This window comes from Rhodnius prolixus, unplaced genomic scaffold, assembly GCF_049639745.1.
Source record: "Rhodnius prolixus isolate KJV_2025 unplaced genomic scaffold, Rpr scaffold_15, whole genome shotgun sequence".
NCBI lineage: Eukaryota > Metazoa > Arthropoda > Insecta > Hemiptera > Reduviidae > Rhodnius > Rhodnius prolixus.
Window position 1 is genome coordinate 5,625,658 of NW_027411605.1, and position 22,992 is coordinate 5,648,649.

A 22,992-nucleotide genomic window follows, 5' to 3' on the forward strand; every position below is an offset into this window, starting at 1 on the left:
TACCCACCACTTGGGAAAAGCTACGTCATCGTCGGTTATGAAGGCAGTGATTTGTGGCCAGCATTTTCCTGTTCTTACTCACTGAGATCCTCTAAAAAAGAAAAGGAAACCGGATATCAATTCTAGGAAACTGTGGCTCCAATGGTTTTTTTTCCCGTAACTTTTTTTTAAGAACGTTTCTGGTGTTCGGGCGGGAATTTCGTCATTTCTTCTAAAATAATATCTCAGTGTGAGACACAAACTTTAGAAGGGCATGAAAAAGTAAGTATGATGCATAATGCATAAAGAGATATAAATTTAAAAACGTCGGCCATTGTAGTTAGGAGAAGGCCACATATGGGCTAAAACAGATTTTTTCTGCGAAGCTAATGTGTATTGTGGTACTGGGTTCGATTCCCCGGTCTTAGGCCTTGGATTTTATTTAATGGTTAACACACAGTAAAGTATGTTAAGCGGTTATGCTAGACCCGCAATGCTAAGATGTATTGCGGTACTAGTCTATATTTCCAATGGTTAATATGAGAACTTTTACAGTAAAGTATGTTAGGCGGTTATAGGCTAGACCCGCAAAATAAGATGTATTGCTGTACTAGTCTATATTCCCAATGGTTAATATGAGAAATATATAGTAAAGTATGTTAGGCGGTTATAGGCTAGACCCGCAAAGCTAGATGTATTGCGGTACTAGTCTATATTTCCAATGGTTAATATGAGAACTTTTACAGTAAAGTATGTTAGGCGGTTATAGGCTAGACCCGCAAAGCTAAGATGTATTGCTGTACTAGTCTATATTCCCAATGGTTAATATGAGAAATATATAGTAAAGTATGTTAGGCGGTTATAGGCTAGACCCGCAAAGCTAAGATGTATTGCTGTACTAGTCTATATTCCCAATGGTTAATATGAGAAATTTACAGTAAAGTATGTTAGGCGGTTATAGGCTAGACCCGCAAAGCTAGATGTATTGCGGTACTAGTCTATATTTCCAATGGTTAATATGAGAACTTTTACAGTAAAGTATGTTAGGCGGTTAGAGGCTGGACCCGCAAAGCTAAGATGTATTGCGGTACTAGTCTATATTCCCAATGGTTAATATGAGAAATTTTTAGTAAAGTATGTTAGGCGGTTATAGGCTAGACCCGCAAAGCTAAGATGTATTGCGGTACTAGTCTATATTTCTAATGGTTTATATGAGAACTTTTACAGTAAAGTATGTTTGCTAGTCGCCTCCATCCACGACACCTAATTTGGTAGTTGGACGTAAAGCCCCGCCTGGAAAAATAGGCAATTACTTTACTAATAATAATTAATATCCTTTATTTAATAGGAGAAATTTAAAAAAAATGTGTAATCCTGCAATACAGCTGTAATTAAAGTAATTTAGCTGCCCAAGAAATGTCCTTGAATTCATTTTTATAGCAGCCCTTTACAACTTCAGTGCTTAGAACGAAAGATATTATGATGCTGTTTTCTAAAAATCTTTTATTCAAAATACTGTGAAGTGGAAACTAGAATATCCAAACTTTCTCATATCAGAAAGAAAAAGCTGTCTAATAAAATCTTTTACAGCTTTCTGCGTCAGGAAAGAAAAAAGAAAAACTAAATTGTTTAATGAAAATTCAAAGTTTTTACTTAAAATACAGTAAAAACTGTGGAGGAAGAAAAGTGGAAAAGCTGAGCGAGGAAATGCCAAGGGCTGGTGGAAAAGTGGGTTTTCTCTTGAATTCCCTCTTTCATTTGCATCTCCCCAGCATCCCTATTTGGAGCCACCCCACACCCCCAACCTATGGCTTTTAAGTTTCTTCAGTTTACTTTAGTCAATGTACTGAATTAGGTCGACCAAATTATTTTATTATATTTGTACTGTTCTCATTACATAAGTTCGAGCGTATTACTTAATAGACTTTAAGGCGAACCAGGAAAGTTTTCTTCAGAAAAGAAAATAACCCATAACGTTCACTACTATTAAAATAGATCTGTTGTGAAGACTCACACGACTGTCTCTTACTACCTCTCCGTTTGGGGCCGAGTAAGAATAGTCCCAAGGTCTTAAGAGGCGACTAATAAGGAACGTCGTACGGAATACCATCTTCACCTGGAATGGTGTGGTAAGTCCAATCTGACACCAGGAGGGTGCGGAGAAACCGTAGGTCATGGTATCCATGAGTGGGCCAGTGACCATTCTAGCCATTTAAGTAGAAGACATAGTCTCTCTACGTAATGGCACAACAGGATCGTGAAGCACAGCCTGCTGGAGTTCTGTGCCTCCAGGCTCACCATAGTTGAGGAAAGGTTTCATGGTGGTCGAGGTATGGCAATGATGTTGGGTAGAGTCCCCCATGGTATATTGTGGCTTAAAGCTTCCGCTGGAAGGATGGGTCTGCTGTGCTTGTGAAGAGCATCTGGAAGATGCTCTTCAGTGTACATTAAAAGTGCAAGGCGCCACGATAGCCGAGCGGTTATAGACTAGACCCGCAAAGCTAAGATGTATTGCGGTACTAGTCTATATTCCCAATGGTTAATATGAGAAATTTCTAGTAAAGTACGTTAGGCGGTTATAGACTAGACCCGCAAAGCTAAGAAGTATTGCGGTACTAGTCTACAATCCCAATGGTTAATATGAGCAATTTATAGAAAAAGTACTCGTATAGTATAGGCTAGTCGCCTCCGTCCACGACACCTAATTTGGTAATTGGACGTTAAGCCCCGCCTGAAAAAAAAGGCAACTGTTAGGAAATTACTTTACTTTAAAAGTGCAATCAACTTTATACATTAATTGAAATATCGTATATAACTTTGAAACTAAATATTTAAAAATTGCATTATGATAAATAAGTAAGTATATGCTAAAAACAATTTGAAATGTTGTAAGAATTAATTAAAGAAATGTTACAGATTCTATAATACAGAATTTCTATTGCTTGGAAAGATATGAAAGCCTTACTTACATATTTTGCTACTCCTAAAATAGACTGAATGTACATATGCTTCAATCACGAAGGAATTTTTAGGCCAGTATCTCTAGCGATGATGCTGCGATATTCTAAGCTGACACCAGTTTTGTCTCCATCTCCAACCAAGATCGGCTAACTAACTAGGGTTCGCTAAAGGCCAGAGCAGGCGTAAGCAATTTGTTTTGAGTCAATTTTTTTTCCATTTGGTGTATAACAGTACCCAGTGGTAACCTACCACCTCAATTTAGCTAAAAATAGAAGAAAAATTCTCTACACCAATTAATCAGCTGTTATTTAAACCAGACATCACCTGTGCTGTGGGGACCATGCATTGCATTGATTAAACTCTAGCTAATGACGTCATTGCAAAACTTTAGATAAACGTGTAATGTGTTAGCAGCTAGTTCAACTATATGATTATCTCCCAGCTGACTATACATTGAATAGGGAGTTCACATGAACTCCCAGAACAACTTCCAACGGCAGCATGTAATGTTTTGTAGACACGAGATTCAACCATCAGATAAACTACTACAGCCCCAGGTAGTGGGGGATGTAGAAAAACAATTTTTACAGTGGAAAACCATTTTCTAAGTTTTTTTGTCTTTTTCTCAAATTTGGGCCTGGCTGCTCACAGGAAATGACGTACACATCACACGCAAAGATCCATTTTATAAATATAGATGAATATAGACTAGTACCGCAATACATCTTAGCTTTACGGATCTAACTTATAACCGCCTAACATACTTTACTATAAATTTCTCATATTAAACATTGGGAATATAGACTAGTACCGCAATACATCTTAGCTTTGCGGGTCTAGTCTATAACCGCCTGACATACTTTACTATAAATTTCTCATATTAAACATTGGGAATATAGACTAGTACCGCAATACATCTTAGCTTTGCGGGTCTAGCCTATAACTGCTCGGCTATCGTGGCGCCTTGCACTTTTTGTGTACGCTGTATACATCTTCTGCCCCAGGGAATTTTGAAAATGTGTATTTCTATCGATATTGTGCTCGATTCTTGAGAATTTGTGAACAAGAGAATTTTTCTAGGACAGGGTCGTAAGCCGTGCGTCCAACCCCTCCAACCTGGAGGACCAGTAACTTTGAATTCGGGGTGCTCTACCCCTAGAAGAGCTAGCATCACCTTGGCTGATGAGTCTCCAGTCGCAGTAGGTCTTCTAACTAGACCTTTGGACGTTGGAGGAACAGGCAGATGCCAGCTGTTCAAAAGATTTTGCGGTTTAAAGGATTTATTTCGCAAGGATAACATAATACGCTAGCAAAACGTGTTCAGTGCTCAGCAAAGATTGCGAAAAGATGGCGTTTAGAAAAGAGAAATATTCAGAAAGATATTTAGCCCGAAGTGCTCGTGAAAATGGCGGACTGGAAATTAAGAAAGAATCAAAGAATTGATGAAATTGTTTGGAGAACCCCCCCCCCCCAGACATAGTCGTCCAACTAAAGAAGGGATGATTGAGATGGTTGGTGAAGGTGCCTGCGAGAAGGGTACTCCGAATACTGTTAAAAGAAAAAAAACCCAAGAAGGCAGAAGAATTCAAGGGCGCCCTCGACTTCTTTGGCTGGATCGATGTAGAGAAAGAACTTCGTCGGGTTGGAGTAAGTAGATGGGGAAAACTTGTTGAGGAGATCCAGACCCCTACTTTAGGGACTGTGGCACCGATTAGTAAGTAATGAGCACGATTACAACACTTCTCACAAGAAGAGAAATTAAAAATCAACAGTACCCATCTTTTATTCAATTCGTTCCATAGGCATTGATAGTAATTTAAAGAAGTAATAGTGCTGTTTGTGGCCTTTGGTTAATTTTATTGTTCTTTCGTTTATATAATATAAAACGTTGCAGTCAACTGTACTTTGGCAACGATGATACAGTTAAAAAGCAAATATCTATAAGGTAAAGTAATGACCTTTTGACCCTTTGACATATAAAGTTCATTTAATTACATGTTGTTTGTGTGTTAGTTGGTAGGACGATCTTTTGCTGTTTTCCTGCTTTGATGGGGCTGTTTTATATAAACATTAAACAGCCCTAAAAAAGGGTGAGCGAGTTTATATGAAGTTCAAAATACTGTCCTAATAATTACGAGTACAATTATTTTATTTTTAATTTTTAAACTTTTTCACTCTATTTTAGCGACATTACTGGCCTCTCTGTACAACGAAAGACATATATAAAACTAACTTGACGCAAACCACGAATGCTCGGCATAATATTCCTAAATTACAAATTTTTGTTTTTTCTGCTAAATTGATTGTTTTCTTAGATGCTCTTCCATGACCAAAATAAATATAGAATCAGCTCTCATGAACGAGAAAATATCGTTTGAAGTTTGTCAGTCAGTCCATTAAAAAAAAAAAATAGCCAGTGGGTGTTCACATTCGCTAAAAAACGGCTAACTTCCTGTGGTGTACTTTGATAAAGGAGGTTAATTGAGTCGAATTTTCCATCTTGAGGTTCCGTGAGACTCCCCCCCCCCAAAAAAAACGGTTTAATTTAACCATTTCCGGCTGATTCTATTCCTATCAAATATTAACCGGAACTGAATATGTAAATCTAAATCCTAAATCTAGAATAGTCTAACCGGAAGTACATTTCATTGGATAGATTTTTATTATTTCCGTGAATGTATGGTTGAAAGAGTAGTACATCCGCTGGATATAAAGAAGAAATCTAGTCATCCGTCCAAACGAGAAGGAAGTTTTACAAAGTCCCTTTGCTACAATAACCTTCCCGGGCTCCTGCAACATAACAGGGGAACACCTTTAAAAAGTGGACCACATCCTCTCAGAGACTTTATCTCGCCACCAAGCACTAATGATATCCACTAGAGGGAGAGTAAGGCACTGCCTTCTGCATCACTGATTTACTTCCTTACATTGTACCTTTGTATCATTTTTCCGTGAGTTTCCTTTGAACTTACTGACATTATAGGAAAAAAGGTAAGTCCTTTGGTGGAAATAAAAAAAAAAATATCTAAAAATAAATTCAAATCATAAAAAAAAGAATCTGGATATTCACCGGAAGAAAGCTTCAGAAGAAAGCCCAACCAACCTCCACGCCTAGAAATGGCCTTAATCGTACATTTTCCCGGAAAATCGTTACAAATAAACCTTTCAGGACTACTCATACGCAATATTTTATTTAAAGAAAATCGTAGGAGTCGATTTAGTAAAAGAAACGACGTTGTATACATTTAGTAAAACATTAGCCGCATTGAACTAAGCAGATTAACATATAACATAACAACCAATTAGGTTTATGTACAAAATCAAAGTATTTTTGATTACACACGATATTAACATCAATAATAACTCTATATAACTCAGCCTAATTTAAATAAAATTTATTATCTTCCATATCATTCAAACCTTTATATCTCCTTTCATACTTATGAGAATACAATGATTTCTTTACTTAAATGTAGAGAACAGAATGCTTTATAAGTGGCATAAATCGCATTGTTTTAGTACTAAAAGTTATTGAGATATGGAAGGTTAAATTATTGTGGTGTTTTCGAATACATTCAATTTTCAAACTCTTATATCTCTGTAAATACTTATGAGAATACAATTATTTCTTTACTGCAATGTAGAGAAAAGAAAGTTTTATAACTGGCATAAATCGCATTGTTTTAGTACTAAAAGTTATTGAGATATGGAAGGTTAAATTTTCGTGGTGTTTTCGAATACCTTCAATTTTCAAACTCTTATATCTCTGTAAATACTTATGAGAATACAATGATTCCTTTAATGAAATGTAGAGAAAAGAAAGCTCTATAAGTGGCATAAATCGCATTGTTTTAGTACTAAAAGTTATTGAGATATGGAAGGTTAAATTTTCGTGGTGTTTTCGAATACCTTCAATTTTCAAACTCTTATATCTCTGTAAATACTTATGAGAATACAATGATTCCTTTACTGAAATGTAGAGAAAAGAAAGCTCTATAAGTGGCATAAATCGCATTGTTTTAGTACTAAAAGTTATTGAGATATGGAAGGTTAAATTTTCGTGGTGTTTTCGAATACCTTCAATTTTCAAACTCTTATATCTCTGTAAATACTTATGAGAATACAATGATTCCTTTACTGAAATGTAGAGAAAAGAAAGCTCTATAAGTGGCATAAATCGCATTGTTTTAGTACTAAAAGTTATTGAGATATGGAAGGCTAAATTTTCGTGGTGTTTTCGAATACCTTCAATTTTCAAACTCTTATATCTCTGTAAATACTTATGAGAATACAATAATTCCTTTACTGAAATGTAGAGAAAAGAAAGCTCTATAAGTGGCATAAATCGCATTGTTTTAGTACTAAAAGTTATTGAGATATGGAAGGTTAAATTTTCGTGGTGTTTTCGAATACCTTCAATTTTCAAACTCTTATATCTCTGTAAATACTTATGAGAATACAATGATTCCTTTACTGAAATGTAGAGAAAAGAAAGCTCTATAAGTGGCATAAATCGCATTGTTTTAGTACTAAAAGTTATTGAGATATGGAAGGTTAAATTTTCGTGGTGTTTTCGAATACCTTCAATTTTCAAACTCTTATATCTCTGTAAATACTTATGAGAATACAATGATTCCTTTACTGAAATGTAGAGAAAAGAAAGCTCTATAAGTGGCATAAATCGCATTGTTTTAGTACTAAAAGTTATTGAGATGTGGAAGGTTAAATTTTCGTGGTGTTTTCGAATACCTTCAATTTTCAAACTCTTATATCTCTGTAAATACTTATGAGAATACAATGATTCTCAAAAGTTATTGAGATATGGAAGGTTAAATTTTCGTGGTGTTTTCGAATACGTTCAATTTTCAAACTCTTATATCTCTGTAAATACTTATGAGAATACAATGATTTCTTTACCTAAATGTAGAGAATAGTTAGCTGTATAACTGGTATAGATCGCATAGTTTCAGTATTAATAGTTCATGTAATGTGGAAGGTTAAATTTTCGTGGTGTTTTCGAATACGTTCAATTTTCAAACTCTTATATCTCTGTAAATACTTATGAGAATACAATGATTTCTTTACCTAAATGTAGAGAATAGTTAGCTGTATAACTGGTATAGATCGCATAGTTTCAGTATTAATAGTTCATGTAATGTGGAAGGTTAAATTTTCGTGGTGTTTTCGAATACGTTCAATTTTCAAACTCTTATATCTCTGTAAATACTTATGAGAATACAATGATTTCTTTACCTAAATGTAGAGAATAGTTAGCTGTATAACTGGTATAGATCGCATAGTTTCAGTATTAATAGTTCATGTAATGTGGAAGGTTAAATTTTCGTGGTGTTTTCGAATACATTCAATTTTCAAACTCTTATATCTCTGTAAATACTTATGAGAATACAATGATTTCTTTACCTAAATGTAGAGAATAGTTAGCTGTATAACTGGTATAGATCGCATAGTTTCAGTATTAATAGTTCATGTAATGTGGAAGGTTAAATTTTCGTGGTGTTTTCGAATACCTTCAATTTTCAAACTCTTATATCTCTGTAAATACTTATGAGAATACAATGATTCCTTTACTGAAATGTAGAGAAAAGAAAGTTTTATAACTGGCATAAATCGCATTGTTTTAGTACTAAAAGTTGTTGAGATATGGAAGGTTAAATTTTCGTGGTGTTTTCGAATACCTTCAATTTTCAAACTCTTATATCTCTGTAAATACTTATGAGAATACAATTATTCCTTTACTGAAATGTAGAGAAAAGAAAGCTCTATAAGTGGCATAAATCGCATTGTTTTAGTACTAAAAGTTATTGAGATATGGAAGGTTAAATTTTCGTGGTGTTTTCGAATACCTTCAATTTTCAAACTCTTATATCTCTGTAAATACTTATGAGAATACAATGATTCCTTTACTGAAATGTAGAGAAAAGAAAGCTCTATAAGTGGCATAAATCGCATTGTTTAAGTACTAAAAGTTATTGAGATGTGGAAGGTTAAATTTTCGTGGTGTTTTCGAATACCTTCAATTTTCAAACTCTTATATCTCTGTAAATACTTATGAGAATACCATGATTCCTTTACTGAAATGTAGAGAAAAAAAAGTTTTATAACTGGCATAAATCGCATTGTTTAAGTACTAAAAGTTATTGAGATGTGGAAGGTTAAATTTTCGTGGTGTTTTCGAATACCTTCAATTTTCAAACTCTTATATCTCTGTAAATACTTATGAGAATACCATGATTCCTTTACTGAAATGTAGAGAAAAAAAAGTTTTATAACTGGCATAAATCGCATTGTTTAAGTACTAAAAGTTATTGAGATGTGGAAGGTTAAATTTTCGTGGTGTTTTCGAATACCTTCAATTTTCAAACTCTTATATCTCTGTAAATACTTATGAGAATACCATGATTCCTTTACTGAAATGTAGAGAAAAAAAAGTTTTATAACTGGCATAAATCGCATTGTTTAAGTACTAAAAGTTATTGAGATGTGGAAGGTTAAATTTTCGTGGTGTTTTCGAATACATTCAATTTTCAAACTCTTATATCTCTGTAAATACTTATGAGAATACAATGATTTCTTTACCTAAATGTAGAGAATAGTTAGCTGTATAACTGGTATAGATCGCATAGTTTCAGTATTAATAGTTCATGTAATGTGGAAGGTTAAATTTTCGTGGTGTTTTCGAATACGTTCAATTTTCAAACTCTTATATCTCTGTAAATACTTATGAGAATACAATGATTTCTTTACCTAAATGTAGAGAATAGTTAGCTGTATAACTGGTATAGATCGCATAGTTTCAGTATTAATAGTTCATGTAATGTGGAAGGTTAAATTTTCGTGGTGTTTTCGAATACGTTCAATTTTCAAACTCTTATATCTCTGTAAATACTTATGAGAATACAATGATTTCTTTACCTAAATGTAGAGAATAGTTAGCTGTATAACTGGTATAGATCGCATAGTTTCAGTATTAATAGTTCATGTAATGTGGAAGGTTAAATTTTCGTGGTGTTTTCGAATACGTTCAATTTTCAAACTCTTATATCTCTGTAAATACTTATGAGAATACAATGATTTCTTTACCTAAATGTAGAGAATAGTTAGCTGTATAACTGGTATAGATCGCATAGTTTCAGTATTAATAGTTCATGTAATGTGGAAGGTTAAATTTTCGTGGTGTTTTCGAATACATTCAATTTTCAAACTCTTATATCTCTGTAAATACTTATGAGAATACAATGATTTCTTTACCTAAATGTAGAGAATAGTTAGCTGTATAACTGGTATAGATCGCATAGTTTCAGTATTAATAGTTCATGTAATGTGGAAGGTTAAATTTTCGTGGTATTTAAACTTTTTTCACAACACATTATTTCATTACTACGTCATGGATATCATTTTAACTTTTTATTAATATATTTTAGTTTTTATTGGACGATAATTTGCGTAATTCTTTCATTTTAAAATTTAAATGTTTTTATTAATAACTTAATATTATTAATAGCGGCTCTCTTCCGGTACATTGGCACGCTTACAATTCCGATATTTATGTAAACACTCGTGACTAACTTTTCTCATCGCTTTTATTACCTTCTGCGTCTGTTAGAAATTACTTAATTAATTCATAAATACTAAAACTGTAGTACGCTGGAAGTGCCCATTGCAAAACTGGAGATATTTGGCTGGAGAAGTTAATATGTGGTATAATTATTCTCATCGCTTTTATTACCTTCTGCGTCTGTTAGAAATTACTTAATTAATTCATAAATACTAAAACTGTAGTACGCTGGAAGTGCCCATTGCAAAACTGGAGATATTTGGCTGGAGAAGTTAATATGTGGTATTAAAACTGTCCGGTAGGATTAAAACTGTCCGGTAGGACAGTTGTATAAGGGTTGATCGTCAAAAACTGCACGAAAAAGTGTAACGTTGAAAAACACCCAACTTTGACAATTTTTTTCTCTTTTTCTATAAAAGATAAAATTCCCAAATTTTCTTTAAATTATAGGGCAAGTCCTCCTTTATAACTGTAATTTTTTTGTCAAAACCCAGATTTAATATATTACGAGAAAAAAGTTACTGAAAATGAGCAAAAACGGCATTTTCAAAAATTGGTCTTGTTCTTGTTGTTGTTCTTCTTGTTGTTACCTTTTTTGTAAACAACGTAGCGCCTAAACGCGTGAACCGATTTTCATGAATGAGGTGTCATTCGTTTCGGAATGTTATGTAGATGTGCCTTTTGGGGGTCTCGATGCTGTACATCGAATAGGAGAGGAGTTAGCTCCATTTAAGTTAGGCCTCTTCCAAAATTATGAATTACTAACAACTCAGTAAATCTCAGCTCGATTTGGATAAAATTTGGCAGGATGAAAGGGTTAGGGCTCCCCTACATAACATTCTGCGTTCTGCTCTTACACCTATTTAGGGGAAGTTGGTAATCGTTTCAAATTATCGACGCGTGAACCGATTTTCATGAATGTAGTATCGTTTAATTTGAAATTTTATGTAGACATATGTTGTCGGTCTCGACGCTGAACAACGGAAAAGACAAGTATGTATGCCCAAAAACTATTAATACTATTTGCTGTGTAAATCTTTACCCGATTTTGATAAAGTTTGCCAGGAAGAAGTGGTTAGAGCTTCTCAACGTGACTTTAATGTTCCATACTGCTCTTACGCTCCTAAGGGAAGTACATTAATTGTTCAAATTATCGACGCTCCAACTGATAATAATGTATTGTTGTTATTATTGTTATTATATTCGATATTTTAAGTAGATTTGCCTTTTAGTTTTACAATTTAACCTTTCAACAGACAAATCTGTTTGAGGTCCCTCGAGCCCGCAAAAGTTGTAACTGATATAAAGCTTTAATTAATTTCTCACTTTGCAAGGATTCCTTCGAAAACTGCTATTACGATTATTTTTAGGTTATTGAACTAATTTTGCATAGCTTTTATTCGAATATTTTTCCAGGAAAATTGTTAAGGGTATTTCTTAAAAAAAATGGGTATTTTTTTTTGTCGACTAAAAAGGAGGCTAAAATAGTGTAGGATGAACAATTAAAATCACAAAATTAAGTTTAAAATTAAAACAAACCAACAACAATTTTATTATTAATGGTTATCTGAAAATCTTTTTAATTATTATAAACATTAATTTTAAATGGACGTGTTTGAAAAGCCGCACAGCCAACGTATTATAATTTTTGTGTAACGTAACCTTTTGTGTCTTTAAACCGTATAGTACCTCCAACAACTAGCGCACCCCACAGTAACGACATACTTCCACATTTTTTTTTTAAACAATATTTACAACTAATCCCTAACTAAATTATTAATAACATAATATATTCTACGACTTTAATTTTTTACTTGAATGTGAAAGCAATAAAAATGGTTTTTAATAAAAAGAAAGGTACTAGTAGCGTGATTTCCCTCTCTTTTATTGTTTGGACACACTGTATAGAATTGAAGTAAAGATATAACCTGACCTAGTTCAAACGTCTTTTAACAATTGTTGAAATAAGTGCTAGCAATTTTTGTAATTTTATTACTTATTAGAAAACTTTGTTGAAGATATAGTTTACACAGATATTCACACGTCCTTGCTAATTTTGTAAGTATATGTTTTGAAATTATTTAGTTAAATATTAATAATTTTAAAATTAGCCGACTTAAGAGGTTTTTAGTACGATTGATTATTCTTTATTTGCTGATGCCTCGTCAAAAAGAGAGCATAGTTCTGATTGATTTTAAGATTCAAACAACTTCTTGTTTCGATAAGTTATTATGTTGCCTAGATCAAGTAATATTTCTTGGATTGCTTTCGTAGCTAGATCAAAAGAAAGTAATTATCTGCTTGTTGAAGATTAGTGATGCACATCTTCTAATTAACGTTTTATTTATTTATCTTTTTTTGGATTTTTTTTTTTTTAATAACTTGCAACATTATGTTTGCCTGCTAGTGGTGAGGAAAGTTTTCCGATAGTTTTAAATTTTTGACACAAATCATATTAGTTGATAATCAACTTGCAATGAAGGTTAGAACGTAAATTTGCATTGAAACCTTTTTTTATTGTTTGTATTTATTGTATATATTATTTATCTCCTCCAAAAGTACCAACTTAATTAAATGTTGTTCATTTTTAGGTACTTTCTAGAAAACATACATTAAATATACAGCTTTTATTGGAAATAGTCTTTAAAAAAATTATTAAAAAATGAATATGAAGAGGGTGCTAGGTAGGCTTGCCTCAATTTTACTTTTTTTACTGCACGAAAATCGCAAGAAGCAGGCATATTATAATTCTGTTAGGTAACCCCAACTGTTACTTAGCAAATGAAATCTCTCAACTGGAAGGTTCCTGGTACACTACTTAACTGAAAGGATTTCCCTCTTTTTCTGTTTTGTTTTCTCGCTTCTTTAGAAAAATTCATGTACTCATGTAGATTAACAATGTTTATTTGAACATTTACCAACACGTAGGCAATGTCGAGAAAGATCTGACACGCGGCATACTTCAAAAGTATTATTTGGTTGCAGTGAACATACTTAACGCTGAATAAACTCTTTTTTTACACAATTTCTAAACATTTGCGTTAAGAAAAGAAGTCGGGGTTCATATTATTTATTTTAAACAGCTAACTTTCCTAACTTTTTAGCTAGTCTTTGAATAGTCGCTTATATCAATGATGGATTACATTCTATGCAGAACTTATTTTACTATTTGGAAATAGCTTCTTTTATTTTCATTACTGACAAGTTCAATAAACTTGGTCTTTTCTCTGTCACTGTACCTCATTCTCGTTTTTATGAATTGCAGATTTTTTATTCACATTGTAATTTTCCTCTAGGGTTTTTAATGATTTTTGTAAGTCACAAATCTGTTTTACCCCATAACGCTTATTAAGTTTGGAATACTAAAAATTGCTATTCCCCCATAACTGTTTGTTGTGTAGACAATTAATGTTCTAAAAGTTACTTTTTTGTTCATACATGAAATTATAATATTCCCAATATTACTTCTATATAGAGGTTTTATAATTTTTATTGTATCTAGCAAAATTTACTTTTCTTTGTGAACCTAAGAATTAATTTTGTTCGTTTTTGTTTTCAGAGTATAAGAAAAAAAATACGTTAAGTATTTATATTTTATACTAATTATTAATCATTTATTATTATACTTATTTACAATAATGCCTTCTAAATACCGAAATAGAAAGCAAATAATTAAAAATTTAGTAACGGGTATTAGACAGACAATTGACAGCACTGCTGAGCTCGAAAACACTATTGTGACGCTCGCCACAACTAAGCAACAACGGTACTACGCTAAAAATCGCGAGGGAATCGTACGAAAACAGAGTCAGTATAATTTAAGACAAAAATTAGAAATAAAAGAAAAACAGAGGCTGTATGATTTAGCTCATAAAGATGATAAAAAAAAGAAACAGAGAGAGTATGATTCATCTCATAAAGAGGAAGTACAGAAGAAACAGAGTGAATATAATTTAGCTCATAAAGAAGAAATAAAGAAAAAACAGAGTGGGTATAATTTAGCTCATAAAGAAGAAATAAAGGAACAACAAAGAATATATAATGTTGCCCATAAAGTTGGTATAGCTAGGAAACAAAAAATAAAAGACAGAACAAACAGCAAGAAAAAAATTAAAACACAAAAAGAATATAATGAAATGAAAAGAATCAAAGTCAACTCTAGACAAAAAGAGTATGATAAAAAGAATCGGGCTGTTATTAATTTGAAAAAAAATATTCGGTACTTTTTGACTCGTCAAAACGTAAATAAACCCTCAGCTTCATTCGCAACTTTATTAAAAAAACGGATGCAGACGCGAAAGAAAATAAATACATTTCAAGCCGAATGCGCGCTAATAAACAAATTGTTTGTAACATTAAAACGGAATCGTAAGTTTAATAAACATCGGAGTGTAAGAAATAAAACCAAACGCACCGAGTTTTATTACCTGATAAAACATTGTAGTCATTTAGTCGGAATCGCTCGCTCTTTCTTCAGGTATCTAAATAAAAAATTAAAAGCCGTTGTTGACGAGGCCGCTAATAAGTTTGAAATAAATAAAATTAAAACTCTAACCCCTAAAAATATCGTAAAAGTTTTCGGCGGTAAACAAAAACACACTATACATTCTGAACCGTATTTCTACGAAACTTCTTACAGCGTAATTCCTCCCGGACATATATTACTCGCTGATAATCAGAACGTTTTCGTGAACGGACACAATTTTAAAAAGTACATTACTAAAGGTGATAATATTGTAGAATGGCCTTGCGGTATCACATGTAAATTTTCAAAACCAAGTATGAGCACTATTTTAAATAAATTAGTAGAATTTGTAAAAAGCAATATGAATGCAATGTCAATCAAAAAGCTTGCGAACACATGTAAATACAGACATCTCAATAAAAAAGGACACACCATTCACTGCGCTTCACACAATAGCATTTTCAAATGCAGTACACTTTTACAGCTTCTATCGGAATTATCGGTACATTACACCGCGTTTAGGAACATTAAAAGACAGATTTACACTATGCGTAATCTTTGTTTCAAAATTAATCGTGTAACATCGTGTATAAATAAAGCGAATAATGTCGAATCTATTTTACAGTCGGTTAATGATTTAAAAAAGTTCCTCGGGAATCTTAAAATCGACACCAACAAATTTAAAAAATATGTACCTTCCACTAGTTGCGACACTAACGAAATATACATTTTGAATAAATATAAGAAAAACTTGTCTTCGTTAAAAAGTAAAGTAACTTCTTTTCCGGAAAAATTCTGCGCTTGTTGCGATATGTTAATTTACGATGAGGAGCTAAAAGATTTCATTAATTTTCAGTATAATAACAAATCATGGCGGGCTATAATTGATTATGTTAATAAAAAGTATGATAATATTCACCGTGACGGTCTTAAAATTTGTACATACTGTGCTCGAAAATTGAATCAAAATTGTATTCCCGGACGCGCCGCGTACAACTGTTTAGAAGTAGATCCCGTGCCAGAAGAAGTTGGTAAGCTGAATATTTTCGAAACGATGCTGACCCAATTAGTTAAATCGTTTCAATGTGTTATTCGTCTCCAGCCGAAGAAAGGGAAAATTGCGGTCAGTGAAAAACTTAAAGGGTTAAAGGGTCGCGTCACTTATTTACCCCTCCCTTTGCAGAAAAACGTGGACCTTCTTCCGAACGAACTGCCCCAAAATCATGAAGTGGTTGTACTGGTTAATGGCGTACCTACACAAAACCGAGTCATATGGCAAGATTTAGTGAGCGCGAATAAAATTTACAAAGCGATTGCCGCTTTAAAAGAAATTAACCCGTTATACGCGAACGTAAATCTAAATGTAAAATTGTTACCGAATATTAACGGAAATATAGATAATAAATGTACTTTTAAGGATGTATCCGGGGCTTCCATAAAGAAAGTAGACAGTACAACTTTTTACAAAACCGGATTTTATACTTTTCACTCCCTTCATCCGATAAATATGAACGCTGTTGAATCGAGCGAAATCGAATCGTATCAAATGCAACAAATGAAGGGAGAGTACGTGTCGGTTTTCGATAAAAATTTAGATTACCTAACATTTCCTCATCTATTTCCTAAAGGCAGGTTCGGAAAATTTGATGTAAATAGAAATATTCCTCTGTCGGACGCTGAGTACCGTAAAACGCGAATATTAAATAAAGACGGGCGGTTTCGGCGGGATCCTTGTTATTTATTTCACTTGTTAAACGATAGTGAATTTAAATACCTAGGCGGGGCGATTGCTCACTTGTTAAACGTTCGCGCTTACAAACCGTACACGGTGAATGATATTTTGACCAAAGTTTCCGTTAACGATGAATTATTAGAACAACAATTAATCAATCTATTTAGTTCGTTGCGAGGTACTAAAGAGTATTGGCAACGTCGACGTCAAGAACTCAATGCCATGACACGCGATTTTGGGGCGCCGACTTTTTTTGTAACATTGTCGTGTGCAGAATATGATCATTCCGAATTATTGCAGTACCTTGTCAAAATTAATAAAGACGTACCTAACGTGGAGAAAATGTCCGCCGGGGAGTTATGTGCATTAGATCCGACTAGCGTATGCAGATATTATCACCGTCTCATCCGAAATATGTTCAAGTTCCTAATAAACGATAAAATAAATCCGGTATTAGGTTTCGTGGAACACTATTTTTGGCGCGTAGAATATCAAGAAAGGGGGGCGCCGCATTACCACATGTTATTGTGGATTCGGGATAGTCCGGAAATTAATAACGATTGCTTTAAAAAGGTTGCCGATTTTATTAACACATATATTTGTGCTCGGTTACCGGATCCTTTAGAGTCACCTGTCTTGCACTCGTTTGTCCGGAAATATCAATTGCATAAGTGTAACTCGTACTGTCAACGTAAATATCGCGTTAATCAAAAAATGTATACTAAATGTCGGTTTGGATTTCCGCGTAAAGTTACCGACGAATTGATAATTAATGACATAATTTCCACAATCGCGTCTAGAGTTAAAGGTTTCGGTCCGAAACGTGTTTATGACTTGCCCAGACAGAGAAGTGAGGTACGCATTAACGACTACAACCCTGTCCTTTTATTAGCTTCCGGCGGGTTTAACGTTGACGTGCAATTTGTTAAAGACGGAGATTTGAGATTAGTTATTTACGTAACTAGTTATATATCGAAAAATGAAAAAACGGAATTAGAAGATTTGTGGGCTGATATATGTAAAGAATCGAATAAAAAAGCGTTGTGGAGTTTAGGATTAAAAAAATTAACGCATCGGCAGATCGGGTTATACGAAACAGTGGATCGGTTACTCGGGCATCATTTGTACGGTAAATCGGAAGATATGAGATATGTCAGCACCACGTTTCGCGAGAATAGAAAACGATGTTTAAAACCGTATAACCAACTACAAAATATGCCGGCTAATTCCACGGAAGTATATTTGAAGTCATGGCTAGACGACTACTATCCGAATCGACCCGACGATCTAGAAAATTTAAACTTATACGACTTCTGTCGTTATTACGATCTTTCCCGCGATCAATTAGAAGCCGTAAACCGAATAAAATTAAAAAATAATGTTATTTTAAGAAAGCGCGGCAAACCTTACGTGATTCAACATCCGATGTACAAAACGTTAAATACAGAACAAGACCGAAATAAATATTATCATTCCCTTTTACTTCTTTTTAAACCGTGGCGAAATGAATCGGATATTTTAAGAGGTTTTCGGACGTACCAAGAAGCGTTTGACCATTATTCCGCGGAATTAAAACAGGCCATGACTTATCACGATAAATTAATTATGATTGAAGAAGGAATCAAAGAACTTCAGAGTAAAATTGCGGAATTCAAAGAAGAGAATTTCATTAATTTAGAAGAGGATAATATTATCCGAGAAGTGCAGGATGCAGACGTGGCGATGTTGGAAGTTTGCGCGGCGATGTATACCAGTATTGACGATCGCGATAATAAATTTAATTTAAACGAAGATCAAAGCCGGATTTTTAATAAAATAACTCAGACACTTATCGACCAAAGTAATAATAAATGCAATAGTCAAATAAAATTATTCGTTTCTGGTGTAGGCGGTACGGGTAAATCGTACCTCTTAAAAGCGTTAAAAGTTTGGATTAACAATACATTTCCGCCTAAGAAAGACACTGTTTCAGTGGCTATAACGGCTCCGACCGGCCTGGCTGCATATAATGTAAATGGCGTCACCATTTACCGGCTTTTGTCGCTCCCGGTTGAGCACCAACAAACCGCCGAATATAATAAATTAAACGTTGAAAGTTGTCGGGCGATTAGGCACGTACTTAAAGATATGAAATTATTGATAATCGATGAAATTAGTTTAGTTTCGAGTCTCGTTTTTGCTTATATTCATCTTCGGTTGACGGAAATTGCCAAAAATAATGAACCTTTCGGTAATTTTAATATCTTACTTTTCGGAGATTTGTTACAATTGCAGCCCGTTAAAGGTAATCAAGTTTTTAAAAAGTTAACCCGCATCGAATGTAAATCCAAACTCGGATCCATCGGTTCAGTTGATCTTTGGTCGATGTTCGAATATGACGAATTAAAAATTAACGTAAGACAAAAAAATGATAAAAGCGGATTTATAAATACCTTGCTCAATATTCGGTCGGGTAATATCTGCGAAGAAGACATCTCACTATTAAACTCACGTGTTCTGCCAAATAACGATTTAAATAATGTAATTCAAAGCTATAAAGAATTAGTCGATTCCGGTAAAAATCCGTTATGTCTTTTCGCGACTAAAGCTCAATGTATAACTTTTAATAAACTTTATTCTGATAAATTCGCGAAAGAAATAGTTACAATTGATAGTATCGATGAAATTGATTATAATTCCAAATTGTCAAATAAAAAAATAAAAGATTTGAACTTGTTAATTTCTAAAATTTCGGAAGACGTCTCTCGCACAGCTAATTTATCTAAAACTATAAATTTATTTGTGGGCGCTAAAATAATGATTAAAAGAAACATTGATATTGCTAACGGAATTGTAAACGGAACAATTGGTGTAGTGGAACGGTTTGTTTATAAAGGAAAATTCGTTGAATCATTAATTGTCGTCGTAAATAATAAACCCTTTACTTTAGAAAGGGTACAAGCGCGATTTCAATTAATAAAAAATATTTACGTGCACAGGAAACAATTTCCGGTGTCTCTTTCGTACGCGGTAACCATCCACAAATCTCAAGGCTTAACCTTGGATTGTTTGTTCACGAGTTTAGGTAAAGAAGTGTTTGCACCGGGCATGCACTATGTAGCTCTCTCGCGGGTCACTAATTTAAACGGTTTGTATTTAATTGATTTCGATTCGTCAAAAATAAAAGCAGATACGGACGCGATAAATGAATACCGTCGTTTAAATAAAATGATCCAATCACCATGTTTGCATACTGCGAATAATAATATTTGCGTTTCCCCCACCATCAAGTTAACAAAAACAAAATGCCTTCCTCAATCATATGATAATCGCGAAATTTGTTCGAAAACGGAAATATTTGGCTTAACCAACTCTGACGGCGTTTCATGTTACGCGAATGTTGTTGCACAGTGTTTGATTAATATAGATCTCGTTAAATTTAACCTAAAAAATAACCTGTCCAATAATATAAAAATAAGATTTCCGGATCCAAAAACTCGCGAGAACTACCAAACAGTGAGCGTAACTTGCGAATTATTAAATATTTTAACAACCGGAATAACTCTTGGTACTAACAAATCAAATACTAAACGACTCCGCGAATTAATTGCTCACGATAGCGACATAAACTTCAACGCTAATATTCAGCAAGACGCGCAAGAATTTCTATCGTTCGTAATAAACGCTTTAGTTACAGAAAATAACATTCCGAGCAAGTTATTTGATTGTACAGTTAAATTCGTTCGAAAATGTTTCAATTGCAATAGTTATTGGGATGACGTTCCCACTAATCCTGAAGTAATGTACTTCCTAGAATTCGGGGTTGTCCAAAATAACGAGCCGGTTAGTTTTCAAACGTTATTGGACTATAAATTATCGGATATCACGTGTTCAGAATGCGGTGAAAATAAAATTTATATTCGAAGTAAATTAAATTCGGTATCGGATTATCTCATTGTAATATTAAAGCGTTATCAAGAAAATCGTGTTTTAAATGAAATCCGTTCTTTCGATGAAAATAATGTTAAAATTGACGGTTTTAATTTCTCACTGGCGTCCGTGATTTATCACTACGGTTCGGGCCTTAATTCCGGTCACTATGTTTGCGCGATAAAAAGTCAAAATAATTCGTGGACTTTGCTAAATGACGAGATTATTAATTATAATTTTAAATTTAATCCGGGATTGAAAGACGCGTACATTTTAATGTTAAAAACAAAAACAATGTGAAAACAAAAACAAACCCGATGTATTTTAAATTTAAAATCTTTAATTTCGGTCGTTAGAGAGCCAGCAGGTAACGGACATTTGGACTGACTGCATGTGATTTTTATTTAATGATATTATTAATCTGTTTGTGCATGTTTCTGTTAAAAAAATCATTGATATAAAATTTGTTTTTCGCAATGAATCTTTTTGTCCCGAAATATTTTTTTTCATCGATGTGAATGAAAATACATTAATGTTATTTTGTTTTATTGTAAGAAATGGTCCATCCTTTTCAAAGAAGAAATATATTTCATTGTAATTTACATTTATATTTGCGATTAAAACAAATTCTATGTCATATTCAACGATATTTATAAGTTAATTTCTTCATTTTATTAATTTGCATATTTTGAACAATTTTAGTCTATATTTATAAATTTTTGAAATTCTACGTACCTATAGATGAATCTTTCACAGCTGATGACTATAAACATTAAATTAAAAAGTTCTTGTTCAACTTCTTTTCCGATTTTTTTAAATCTTACGCTCGTTTTTTGTTTTTTTTTAATAATGCAGAAAAGTTTAAATTGCCCAACCAAAATTAATTTTCTGTTTGATGCAGTTGTCAGAAGGATTACATACCTAATTCAGAGGAAGCTAAATACATATTGTTTAATAAATACTCCTCACTGTGAATGGTTTGTTCTATATAATTATTTTTTTTACATCAATTGTACTTTTTTGTTATGTGTGACTAAAACTAACTGACGGACTAAGTCCGCCGAAGCCGGTCCCAAGCCCAGGTTGTAAAAGGATGAGGGGTCCGTTACATTATGTTGCAGATTAAAGGCAAACTGTACGCAGAGAGATCTTATTCAGAGATGTCTATGAAGTTTAAATATTGTTCGCCATAGGACTATGAAACTATAATTAACACTTTCTAAAAGGTACAAAAATCTCCTTAACAAAAACTTACAGTTTAAAAAGTTAAGTATAAGGGTTGATTAAACGACAAAAGGTACACAAATCAGCAAGTACCTATCATTTCAATCATACTACAGCTCGTATAATTTCAGCCATTTAGAAACATTTTCTAAAAGCTTATTTTATTTAAATTGGTTTCTAATTTTTCGCGATTTTTATAAAAGATTTCTCTTACTATTAAGTTTTCCGAGAACATTCCCCTGTGAACAGTGTCTTAATGTATCCTTACAGAAGATATTAGAAAAAGAATCCATTGTACTTTCGAAACAATTGATATCATTTAAGTATAACTTTACTGCATTAAATTTTCATTAATATTTTTTACATTCTATTACACGTCACAGACCCTTATGCTGGCCAAATTTTATCAATAAAATATTTTCTGCTAATATAAAAATGCAGTTTATATTACGGCTTAATAAATGTTAGTAAACAGGCATTTTAATTTAACTCCGTTCCCAATTATTTTTGTTTTATCTTTACTACGCTCTTTATTTTGAATAATCATCACTCGACCTGGCAAACCCTACTCAAATCACACGCACAATGAAATAGAAAAAGATAAAGCTAGAGTTTTTCTATAACTGTTAAAAATTGAATCACGGAGTTAAAAGGAATTCCACTGTTGAATGGCTAATAGCCAATATATACCTATTTGTAATAATAATCCATTCTAAATTATAAACAAATGAAGTCCCTTTAATTAAATACTTATATAGAATTTTAATAATCAAATAATTAGTAAAAGTAACAGTAATGTCCTGATCTAAAAATATACGTTATCTTAATCCATTTTACAGAGGAATCAAAAAGCTGTAGAAGGAGTGACAGGAGAGTAGACGGATAATAGGCAGACCTAAAAGGAGGGGAACTGAAGGAGCATCTCAGAAAGCTGGGAATCAGGCAATGGAAAAAAAGTTCTGGACAAAAATGCTTTGAGAACCATTACTGTGGAGATTAACGTCCTATGCAGACTGTTGCACTAAAAAACAAATAAGAAAATTCATATGTATAATCAGATGAGGACAGATTTAAAGGAAGCTGTATACATTAATATATTGTATTACTATAAATATTTGTAATTAATTAACTCTTATTTTTAATTAA

General features: G+C 33.1%; 2 protein-coding genes across 4 annotated transcripts in view; one reads left to right on the top strand and one right to left on the bottom strand.

Annotated features, from left to right (window-relative positions):
• The window catches only part of LOC141455001 (potassium voltage-gated channel protein Shaw-like), a 281,269-nt gene that overhangs the window by 168,603 nt on the left and 89,674 nt on the right, over positions 1-22,992 (bottom strand). The window lies entirely within an intron of this gene.
• LOC141455042 (uncharacterized) lies at positions 10,993-22,958 on the top strand. Of its 2 annotated transcripts, none has more exons than XM_074129865.1 (3): positions 10,993-12,574; positions 14,076-21,848; positions 22,686-22,958. In XM_074129865.1, exon 2 carries the CDS (start codon positions 14,155-14,157, stop codon positions 20,920-20,922), a length of 6,768 nt encoding a protein of 2,255 aa, XP_073985966.1. In that variant the 5' UTR covers positions 10,993-12,574; positions 14,076-14,154; the 3' UTR covers positions 20,923-21,848; positions 22,686-22,958. The 2 variants fall into 2 exon arrangements, with proteins under 2 accessions (XP_073985966.1, XP_073985968.1); XM_074129867.1 differs by lacking the exon at positions 10,993-12,574 and adding an exon at positions 12,592-13,200.